At 38.9% G+C, this 12243-nt stretch overlaps 1 protein-coding gene across 1 annotated transcript; it reads right to left on the bottom strand.

Annotated features, from left to right (window-relative positions):
• Positions 1-5705: 5705 nt before the first annotated feature.
• On the bottom strand, positions 5706-12152 carry LOC127636584 (transcriptional activator protein Pur-beta). Its single transcript, XM_052117206.1, has one exon. It carries the CDS (start codon positions 12069-12071, stop codon positions 11157-11159), a length of 915 nt encoding a protein of 304 aa, XP_051973166.1. The 5' UTR covers positions 12072-12152; the 3' UTR covers positions 5706-11156.
• Positions 12153-12243: the final 91 nt, after the last annotated feature.

Genomic DNA, 12243 nt, shown 5'->3' with positions numbered 1-12243 from the left:
CACCTAGCAATCTGAAAAATCATAACACACATATGAGAAAGTTTCACAGCTGGGATGCTTGAAAGAATACATGAAAGAACATTATTTATTTTCTCAAAAAATATCAAGACATGGGAACAAATCGAATAATATTAGCATAGATGCTATTCAATTGTACGCGAGTTATAGAAAATGATCAATGTTTCTGGTTTCTGGTTCCGGCAGACATAACTAAAGCAGCCTAATTGTGAGCTGATGGATTAATTAGGTGTATGCCTGGCTAAATAGATGAGTCTTTAGTCTATACTTAAACTGAGTGAGTGTGAGTCCTGAACAGAGTAAGGGAGATTATTCCATAGTTTAGGAGCCAAATAGGAAAAGGATCTTCCTCCTTTTGTGGATTTTAATATTCTAGGAACTATTAACAGGCCAGAATTTTGTGATCGTAATGAACATGATGGAATATAGCATGACAGAAGGTCACTTAAGTACTGAGGAGCTCGATCATTCAAAGCTTTACGTAGTTATACAAAATTTAACAGGCAGCCAATGTAACGATGATAAAATGGGGCTAATATGATCATATTTCTTGGTTCTGGTCAGCACTCTGGCAGCTGCATTATTAACCAATTGAAGTTTATTTATTGTACTTGCTGGACATCCTCCCAGTAATGCATTACAATAATCTAGTCTTGAGGTCATGAATGCATGAATTAGTTTTTCTGCATCAGCAACAGAGAGCATGTGTCGTAACATGGCATATATTTCTGAGGTGGAAGAATGCTGTTCTACAAACACTGGTCATTTGATTTTAAAGGACAGATTGGTATCAAATACAACACTTAAGTTCTTTGCAGAAGAAGATCAATGTAACTGGACATCCTTCGAGAGTCAAATTATAACAGTAAAAAATATATATAGAAAAAAAAAACTTGAAAATAATGCCTTATAAAATGTTAAAATTGCCTTAAAAATAGTACATACCTTCACGTTCACTTGTTTCACATTCCTGGCACGTTTTTCTCCTCCTGACAGACAGGTAGCCATGTCTACTTCTATGTTGTAATGTATCGTTACTTGGGCTACTTTAAACATCTTTGACAGAATGAGGGCCCCCTGCTGGATTGAGGGCCCAGACATCTATGAAAGGACATTAACAAGAGCCTAGTGGTGGATATGATTGGTGTTAAATGGATAGTTCACCCCAAAATGTTATTGTATTACCATTTATTCACCCTCATGACATCCCAGATGTGTATGACTTTCTTCTGCTGAACACAGACAAAAATGTTCAGAAGAATATTTCAGCTCTGTAGGTCCTGACAATGCAAGTAGGTCATCTTCAGAAGTGATATTATAGGTGTGGGTGAGAAACAGATAAATATTTATGTCCATTTTTACTATAAATTCTCTTCCCTGCCCTGTAGGTAGCGACATGCATGAAGAATGTGAATCGCCAAAGACAAAAGAAGAAGAATGTGAGTTAATATTAAGACACACCTATCATATCTCTTCAGAAGACATGGATTAAACAATTGGAGTCTAATGGATTACGTTTATGCTGCCTTTATGAGAAGTTTGGAGCTTCAAAGTTCTGGCCACCCTTCACTTGCATTATAGGGATCTACAGAGCTGAGATATTCTTCTAAAAATCTTCATGTGTGGTCAACAGAAGAATGGTAAGTAGATGATGAGAGAATTTTCATTTTCGGGTGAACTATCCCTTTAAGACTAAATGTTTCATAGACTTTCAAATTGTAAAGACCTAAATTCACAAATAAGGCAAAAAAAAAAAAACCAACAACAAAAAACAGTAACATACTTAGATGATGGAACTGTAACAAATAGCTGTACACTTTTGATTGCCTTTAATCACACTTTCTAAAGACTAGGTTTCTTAACATGGGACTTGGACTATCTGGTGCAAACTAGGGTGCTTATCCCAATTCTGAAGAATTACCCCAAAAGTGTACAAACATTTGTCCCTATAACCGCACTACAGGGATTTGTAGAGGACAAACAGCATTAATGCTCTCAATTACATGTCCCTCAGCAGGATTGAATTGCAAAACCTTAAACCATGCACACACAGTCATAAAAGATGCTTAAAGGTATATTCTGGGTTTAATACAAGTTAAGCTCACTTGACAGCATTTGTGGCATAATGTTGATAATCACAAATTATTTCGCCTCATTCTTCCTTTTAAAAAAGCAAAAATCTAGGTTACAGTGAGGCACTTACATTGGAAGTGAATACGGCCAATTTTGGTGGATTGAATACAGAAATGTGAAGCTTATCATTTAATTAAAGCACTTCCATAAAATTCTCTCATGTATTATTTGAGCTGTAAAGTTGTTTAAATCACCATTTTTATGGTCGCTTTAGGGTAACGGCATTACATCGTCATAGCAACGAAGTTGTAAAATAGGATATGGCTTGAAAAGCTACTAAGCGATGTTATCACACTAAAATAATGTTAACATGCATTTTGTTTATGTCTTGTTGCTATACGTTTGAAACAGTGAGTATTTGAATGTTTACAGATTTGCCCCATTCACTTCCATTGCAAGTGCCTCACTGTACAATTGTTTCCAAATAAAAGGAGTTTATTTCAATTTTGTGCTATTCAACATTATGCTACAAATGCTGTCGGTTCAGGTTAACTTGTATTGAACACAGAATATTTCTTTAGGGTAGCCTAATTCTTTGCTTCTGTGAGTCATATTGCATTTTTACTTCAAAAAAAGATACATTTCTTAAGAAATTAACAGGAGTAAATTCATGCAATGCATTACTCAACAAAGCCCTTTACTTAAAATAAATAGTTAGTCCTGTATTTCTTACAAATCTAACAAGAGTGTATCCATGCAATTCATTATTCAACTTATTTTGAATGGATTGAAACATAAAATACAACATTTGTTTAATTTCTTAAATTATTTTTAACCAGACAAATTAACAAAAAATACAAAAAATAAAAATGTGTTGATTTAATTTAACTGATTATGCAACTTATCAAAGGGTTGAAACACCTAATTGGGCACCTTCCATGACAGAGCCCTTAAAATCATGTTTCAATGTAATTTTTGTGAACAACCCTTCCCCCTCCAGTTGTTTGCCCGCTCACATGCGCATGCTGCAGAATGTATGCCTCACATTCCGGGCACATGGCAACACCAGCTAAATATAGACTGCCAGCCCAGCAGCACGCTGGGATCAGGGTTTCTTCCTGTGAACGCAGAATCCCCATCACGTAACTCCCCTCCCCTCCTCTTTACTCTCCTTTTTTTTGTGTTACTCTCCCTCGCTCATGCCAGAGGCAGCATTTCATTTACAGAGTCTAGCGTCGTGTGCACCAAAAGAGTGTCACAGTTTGAGTTCTCCAGGGATTTGAATGCCTTCAACTGTGATGGCGAAAGAATCATGGCTAAATAACTTCGCAAAACACACAGTGTTTTCTTCCACGCCCACAAAACACATGAGCAAATATGAAGTGCATCGTCAAGCATTTCGCATTTTTTCAGCTTCGGGGTTCTTTGGGAATCAAACCCATGACCTTGATATTTATAATTATATTTTAATTGCATTTTCTCTGAAGCAATGGTCATTTCTGAGAAGGGGAGAAACTAAGCCAACCCGAATTTTCATATGGTTTTATCCAATGCAAACATGTTGGATTTTTGCTTTTATGATGTCACACAACTCCACCCACCATGAACTCGCCAGTTGCTCTTTTGAGTCTAAATTGTTCCACGTTTAATACTTTGTCTCTTTTTAACCAATTGAACATTCATGTGGTCACAACAGTGAACTCTTTGCATTTGAAACAATCCTGGCCTGATTTGGCCGATGCTTTAGCATGGCATTATGTCCCCGTTTGCCACTCCTGTACACAGTGCCACCCTGTCTAATTCCTTGGTTGGATGAGTCAATCAGGACACAGACCATATTAACACCTAGCAACCACCTTCAGCTCCATGAAGAATGTTTAACAATCTCAATGGTTTCTGTTAGAATGACACATCAACCAAATGACAATCAACAAAAATGTTGCTAACGAAATGGCTGATACCTGCTTCACTAGAGCTGCTGCAATGTACTTAAATTACACATATCACATAAGTTGCACTCTAGTATTGCAAAGTTTACGTAACAGTAACACATCTTACCACACGAGTAAATTTTTGATGGACTTGTTTATGCAAGTCATGCAACAACATGGAATATGCAACCCCTTTTACTTCCATAATGCAACACTTTTCCAAATTAACCATGATATTTACGACATACTAGAAAAAACGTTGGGGAAACAATTGCTAGCAACCACTTTTGTAGTTACAATAGGATGGCGACCTGGAGGCTGATGGTCAAGTTCACCCTCAAGAGCATCTCGCCGTATATCATCAATGGTAACCCAGTATTAAAATTACTGCATTGAAGAAGCCTAAAAGGAATATTCCGGGTTCAATACAAGTTCGACAGCATTTGTGGCATAATGTTGATTACCACAAAAAATATATATTTTCGACTTGTCCCTCATTTTCTTCAAAAAACAAAAAAACAAGGAAAAAATGATGGACAGTGGAAGTGAATGTGGCCAATTTTGGAGGGTTAAAATGCAGAAGTGTGAAGATTATATTTTAATAAAAGCATTTACATTAATTCATCTGTTAAAACTTATGAATTGTTTGAGCTGTAAAGTTGTTTAAAATGTCATTTTTAGTCATTTTAGGGTTTTAGGGATCACAATGTTTCGTCACCAGGGTAAAAAAAAAGTTGTAAAATTGGATATAACTTTACACAAAAAAGGTTAGTAAATTATTTTATCACACTAAAAGCATGTCAACACACATATTGTTTACGCCATGTGGCTATACATCTGAAATACTGAGTATTTTATCATTTACAGATTGGCCCCCATTCACTTCCATTGTAAGTGCCTCACAGTAGCCTAGCTTTTTTATTTTTTGTGCTTTTCAAAGTCGGGAGTTTTTGTAGAAATCAACATTATGCCACAAATACTGGTCGCTTGAGCTTAACCTATATTGAACCTGGAATATTCCTTTAACAAGGGGTTTTCCAACATTTTGTTGACAAGGACCGGCAAATAAAGTCCCCTTGCGAAGGACCCTGTGGCAGGGTGGAGGGCGGGGCTGGGTCGTGATCATACACACCCGGTCCCGCCCTCCGCCCTGCCACAGACCCCCTTTCTGAAATATAAAAGGTAGCTACATACACTATTTTCATGTATGAAAGACTAATTATACTGTCTGAGAAACATAGTAAATGTGAGATTATAAACTCAATATGTTGCTAAATGAAGTATTTTTCCAAATGCAAAATGAAGTAATTGGTCATTGTATATTTTTACTTTGTATTAAGTTGAAAATGTATTTTTTCCAATTATTAGAGTAATCATAGATGCATACATTTGAAGAGAAACTATTTCAATTCAATCGATTTATATACAGTAGCGCTTTTCACAATAAATTAGAATGACGACTAACAACAACTAGTGAGCAACATTGAGCCGAAAGTGGTTTTAAAACGCTGTAACAAATACAACACAAAATATTCTTGTACAAGTATAAAATATGTTCGCTGCAAGAAAGGAGATGAACAAAAAAAGAAATATTTTTTGTTTCTTAGTTGACTATAATACTGGAGAACACGAGCAACGTACAAAAATTAAAAGAAAGACACCAGGCCAGAAGGCAAATGCTTTCCATCATTAATAATTTCTTTATTCTGTTACAAACATACATAGCATTTTCTAAATATAGACTTGTAAATCTCCAAAAAACAAACAAACTAACAAATGGTGTAGCCATGGGAAAAATGGAAGACTGCCCATACTGATGGAGGCAGTCTGGCGTGGGGCTTGATGGGCGGAGATACTTATAGAGTATCTGAGACCTGAGCTCTTGACAGTGTCCTGCAATAGCCTATGAACTCTTTCTGTAACTTCAATATTATGTAACAGATCTTCAACATAAATCACACAAATATGTGTGTATGTGTATACATACATACATACATACTGAAAATGCCAAGAACCTGAGTTGAAACCAGACAAAGTCATTTCAACGTTAAACTCTCTGCTGAAAACTATTGGAATAATTGCTTCCATCTTGAAAAAGATTGTTGAATTGCAAAGCTTGTGCATATGATCGGGAAAACGGTGTTCCAAAAAGACAGCGGTTGACGCATGGATGCTGTTAAGAGCTCGGATGAATTACCTGGAATAACATAACATTCTAGAAAATTCATTTCATACAGAGGTATTGTTCATTTGAAAACACATGGAGACACCCCACAGAACTTTTGCAAATATCCTAACCTCAGGAAACAGGAAGACTAATCGGCCAATTGTGTCGGGGAAGATCCTGACAGGAAATGAAATCATAATCCCATCCCTTTAAATGAGTATTGCTTCCTGCCCCTGATTTCTTAGCAAGAAGTTGGTAACAAATTACAAAGCTTTACAGAACATATATATCACATAATACATCTGAAATAAACACAGCCAAGTTTAGTCGAAAGAAAGTCCATTTCTAGTTTTATGATCAGTCTTGCTTTACGATTTGTGCCCAATTGCATTTCAAATGGACAGGTCATCAAAAAGTGGTTAAATATTGTACCATCTCCTAGAGTGTTTGCCTTAAGGCAAAAATCTGTTAAGCAATGACGTCAATTTGTAGGTGAAACCGGAAGGCTAATTCGCTATGGGATCCCTCTGGATTTTCCAGTGTTTTTTTTTACAATTGAAGTTTTCGACTTAATAAAGTCTGTCGTAACCATTACTTGACAATACATGGACATTACATGTCTACAACATAAATGACACAATTTCATAACTCCAATGTGAATTTTGAACCCATGTAGGGTTCAAAATTCACATTTGAGGTATGAAGGTATAATTTTGTAAAACAAAACGTCCACATATTGTCAAGTAATGTTATCACAGACCTTATTTTACTTATAAATCCAAAAATGTCATTATAGAAACGAGGCTGGAATCAATGCCTTTTTCATGCATCAATAATTGATGGTTTTCCAGATGATTATTGTATATATATATATATATATAGGGATTTCTTTGTATATAAATAGGGCTACCCATAGCACAATAGTTTTTGTCTTTTCAAACCTATTTTCAACACACCTTTGGTAAAGTGTGAGTGGCAGGGTAAATTAAAAGGGGGGCGACAAATGGCTCATTTGAAAATTCAAAACTATTTTCTTTGAAGGTACAAACTCACCACTGCTTGCGGTCTATGGAGGCTGCTCAAAAATCTGCAGGACAGAGCTCAACTCGCATATTTTTCCATTAAATTCAACCCAAATCATTAAAGGACACTGATTATTTACTCTAGCCATCAGTGGATGATATATTGTGTATATGCATCTTTCATATATTCTACACAATGTATTTTCAGTTACAAATATATCTTTTTGTGGTTTGATACCTTTTGAAACCTATTCAAATCTACCTACAGAGAAATTGCACAATAATTTCTAATCGTTTAGTTTGCCCAGTTACTCCAGATTCATACACTAACCTGCAAACTCATCAACGTCACTTTGAAGTTTAAAAATCTTTTGTGTGTCTGTGTCCTGTGCAAGGAGCTTTAAAATTAATGTCCTATGTTGCGATACCTGTGCCTTACGACCTGCTTCAGTAAATGTTATATCACTCCCATCTGGTCTCTCAACGCTATTATGCCAGACATTAAACAGAAGCCCAACAGAGTGAATTGGAAAGCACGCAAATCAACCTTCTAATTTAAATGTCAGCTAATGTTAATATATTGATGCCTCAAAAATATATGTCTAATAAAGACCCATAGAGGGCACCCATGGCGAATTCTAATCTGGGGTTTTGGACTGCAACCTGAACAATTCTTAACACCTCAAAGTGAAGAAAAAGACTCAAAATGGCTTATTGTCATCGATTTGCAAACTGTATTGAAATCATAGAAGTAAAATTAGTCAACGATCTTGGTTCCTCAGCATGTCACATTCAATATATATATATATATATGTCGGGGTCATTAAGAACTCTCTGTATTTAGCAAATAGCATTAATGGGTCATACAATCAGATTTAAATTCATATTATGATCTATAAATAGTGCTATTGTCGATTTAGACACGCCACTATAACCACAAAGTGCTATAGAGCCACAAAAACAACATGGCTCTCCTTCCTAGAGCAAGTTTGCAAAAAAGCAGTAGTGATGTAAACCTATCTCAACCCCATAACACCTAAATGGTGCCTCCCGTTTAGCAGAGCAATCCGAAACAGCAGCTGAGGAGGAAGGGAGGGCATGGGATGCAAGAATTTCCTGCCAACAGCTGCTGTGTCACGCTTTCAGTTGCCGTTCAGGCTCAGCTGCCAAATTGGGCCCTGTTTTTTAAAAGTTGGTCCACAAACATAACCATAACAGAGCCAACAATTAAATACCAAAAACTTCCAAATCCAAACAACTTGAGCCAAAGTTCATTGGATCACCTAAAACACTGCATGCCACGCAACTTTGAACGACATGTTTTTGGGGTTTTCCCCAGTGCATGGCTGCAGCAGCCCGTCACATGCAGTAAATGTGGTCTGCTGATGTAATAACATTTGCAGGAGCGAGTGGATAGCTCAACAATCAGGCCCTTGTACCTCCTTGCACTTCAGAGCTAATGCCACAGCTGAAACCACGACCACCAGGACAGGAATGCATACCCTCTTCATGCTTCTCACATTAAAATAGCCAGCCTGCTAAGTCAGCTTGCGAAGGAACAGCTGCCGCAATTGTAGATGTACAGAAAATTAAGCTGGATGAATCAGGCATACTGGCATCCGCTAACAATTATGCAGGTTATAGAAAGTGTATGTGTGAAAACTCGCCATGTAAAAGAGACCGTTCATCCAAAAAGGAACATTTTGAAATGGACGATTAAGAAGAAATCAATCTGACTTACTACATACTTGGTGCAATGCAATTTGACTTTAATCGTTTGGGAAGGAACTTGATGCATCACAGCAGTGTGCACGACTCAAACAGTTGCTATTTAACACGAAACAGTATGGATGGTCAAAGCAGGCTTGAAGAAAACGGTTGTTCAGATTTTTGCAGTGGACATCAAGCATGTCATTGCATGAACATCACTCCAAGTAAACTGCAGTTTGCTCATTTCTGTTGTTGCTAAAGTGCACACATTAAATGTTTTCAATGTCTTTCTCCATCATAACCCTCCTGGTCTACTTGGTTATTTCAACATATTTTTGGTGAGACACTCGCCCAGTATATTCTTTATTTTCTAATGAATTAAAAATAAGTTTTGCATTAATATAGTTGCGGATACTATGCAAGAAAATCATTAAATTAAAAGGCAAATGCAGGACAAGCATGCACAGAAATGGGCTTACTACAAGACCACTGAAGACTTTTGATATCTAGGCCTATTCTATAGCAAATAAACACAATGATGTGTGCACAAACTCAAGAGGATTATGGGAGAAGCTTGGGGGGGGTTGACATTTCATTCAGCTAATCTGAAATACGCAGTCATAGATGTATTGTTATTGACGTTCTTTAATCATGACACTATACTCGTTCACAAAACAAATACACTGGACAATCTTTCAATCCCAGCTTATTTATCTTTTCTTTTTTTTCTTCTTTTTTACAAAATAAGCTTCTTGAACCTTAATAATTCTTTAGTTTATATATATATATATATATAATTTGTACTTTGTATACCCAAAAAATATGCTGGTTTATGTATTCTCTCGTTAAGAATGATCATCCATTTAATACAAAGACAAGAACAACACAAAAAGGGAGAGGGGTGAAAATACACTCACTCATGTAGCTTTGTCCTTTATATGATGGGAGTGTTATCATGCTATACTTCTATTAAGCAATCTGCTTTTAAATATTCAGAGGGGACTTTAAGTCCAACACAGTCATTCAGATTTGGACCCAAGTCAAGACAACAACAAAGCTCTTTGTATGTTGACCCCTATCCCTAAATATCCCATAAGTCCCCAGCAGGCTGTAGCCATAATGTCAATTCACAACAGTGGAAGAGTATAAACTTCCGGTCAAATGAAATCACTGCATGACAGATTCTGACCTCCGATTTAAAGTCTCTGAGACCCTCTGAACACAAATTAGGGGTCAAAACTTCCATGTTTAAAGGGATTGTTCAACCAAAAATCGTTTACTCACCCTTAGTCGTATGATTTTGTTCTGTGGAATACAAAAAGAGACAGAATGTTGGCTTCAGTCACCATCCACTTTCATTGCATGGATTGGAAAAAGGATGCCATTACAGTAAATCGCCACTTGGACACACCCCCCCCCCAGTAAAAATTTATCCTGGTGTGGAACAACACAAGGGCGAGAGTTTTCATTTTTGGTTGAACTCTCTCTTTTAAGATACTTTCCATCCAAATCTGAATTGAAAACATGTTATTGTCTAATCACCAAACCATAAAACTCATTTTGCTGGATACATGGCTTACCAAATGAAATGAATAACTTAGGAGACCCTTGGGAACATTGGTCAGATAAAAAACTGAAATAAAATAATCAGGAAATGCAAAGTTATTCTGATGCACATTTTTGATAACAGTTGTGTCTGCCTTGGTTAGAAACGCACCATAAAGACAGTGACACTGAATATTTATACAACATTTCTTTCCTCTAATCTGTTAGACAGTATGCACCCATGTAGCCTGGTTTTATTGACAACATTTCAGATTCAGCAAGTCTTAGTGTTGGATATATTAAAGGTTTAATTGTTAAGCAAGACAATTAAACTTGCTGGTTTAAAAGGACAGGGAAGCATCAGGAGTGAGTCAAAGCTCATGAGAAGGGCTGTCGCTAAAATAAAATTTTGTTTATGTGGGATCACTCCAATGAGTAGATTATATCATATCATAGAGGGCCTCATGAGGACAAGGAGACCCCTGATGACAGCCCTCCAAATGAGACATCCTTCGCCCATTGCTTCTTCTATATGAACCTCACCCCCTCCCCTCACCACATTTAAATTCCACATATCTATTTTTCTGTCAAATTAATAGTATGCCACAATTTCTTATTAGGCTATTTGAGTTCAATTCATGCACTTATCGTTTCTCATACACCTATTGAACTCTTCAGGTGACCTTAATGTCAGTCATCGTCCACATCTTCCCCTTCCGACTCCTCTCTCCTCTCGTACACCTTATCCCGGTGTCTCTCCTGGATCTCCTTCATCTCCTCGGCATAGCGACAGAACGCTCCACCAAACTTACCCCAGGCTTTGAAGGGAATGGTGATGGAGTTCCTGTAGCTGGGTTTGACCTCGCTGACCCGCAGGAACACCCCGTACTTGTTGGAGCCGACGTCGAAAAAGAACCTCTTGGAGTCCACGATGATGGAGGTGCCCTCGGGCAGCTCTCCGTATCCCCCCGGGGCGCCGGGCCCCCCGCTCAGCTCGTCGTCCTCGCCGCCGTAGTCGTCGATGAGTTTGGCCAGGGCGTCGCGGAACTCGATCAGGCCCTGAGCCGGGAGCGCGATAGTCTGGCCGGCCTGCACGGCACCCCCGGGGCCGCCGCCGACTCCAAAGCCGGGCCCTCGATTAACGGTCTGCCGGATCCGCAGGAACCTCCCGCGCTGGTTCTCCTTGAGGTCGAGGTAGTATTTGCGGTTCTCGCGAACCAAGAACTCGCTCTTGAGCGCCCGCCGCGGGCCGCCATCGTCGCCACCGGAGGACTGTGCGATCTGCTCCGGGCTGCTGGGCCCCAGCTGGGCGTAGTGCTCGATGAAATCTCCGAGGTAGTCGCGGAACTCCGCCGCAACAGACATGGAGAGAGTCAGGCGGCTTTTGGAGCCCCCGGCTCCCACCTCCGCTATCTTAATGAAGCGGCCCTTCGCGTTCTGCTTGACGTCCAGGTAGAAGCGCTTGTTCTGAATGTCCAGACGCTTGGACGCCAACTCCTGGGTCTCCTGCTCCCGCTGGAAGTGCTGGCCGCCGCCTCCGCCGCCACCACCACCGCCGCCACCGCTACTACCTCCGCGCTCGCTCCCACTGTCTCCATCCGCCATCTTCACCACCTCCAGCCAAATTCTCCCACAGAGTAACGCTCCTCTCTGACCCTGACCACACACTCGGCTCTCAACACCACAGCATTGAGATCAAATCTGCCAATTGCAGGCACTGCGCATGCGGGGGGTCACTCATAGGTTTAAGTGCTTGTCATTCGGAGCACAAGGGTGG

The sequence above is a fragment of the Xyrauchen texanus genome, chromosome 44 (assembly GCF_025860055.1).
Source record: "Xyrauchen texanus isolate HMW12.3.18 chromosome 44, RBS_HiC_50CHRs, whole genome shotgun sequence".
In the NCBI taxonomy this organism is placed as follows: domain Eukaryota; kingdom Metazoa; phylum Chordata; class Actinopteri; order Cypriniformes; family Catostomidae; genus Xyrauchen; species Xyrauchen texanus.
Note: the sequence above shows the minus strand (reverse complement) of the source record. Positions and strands in the feature narration are given on the sequence as shown.

What these genes read in the sequence shown, in the direction of transcription:
- LOC127636584 (XM_052117206.1), bottom strand. Translation starts at nt 12,071, where the DNA reads ATGGCGGATGGAGACAGTGGGAGCGAGCGCGGAGGTAGTAGCGGTGGC.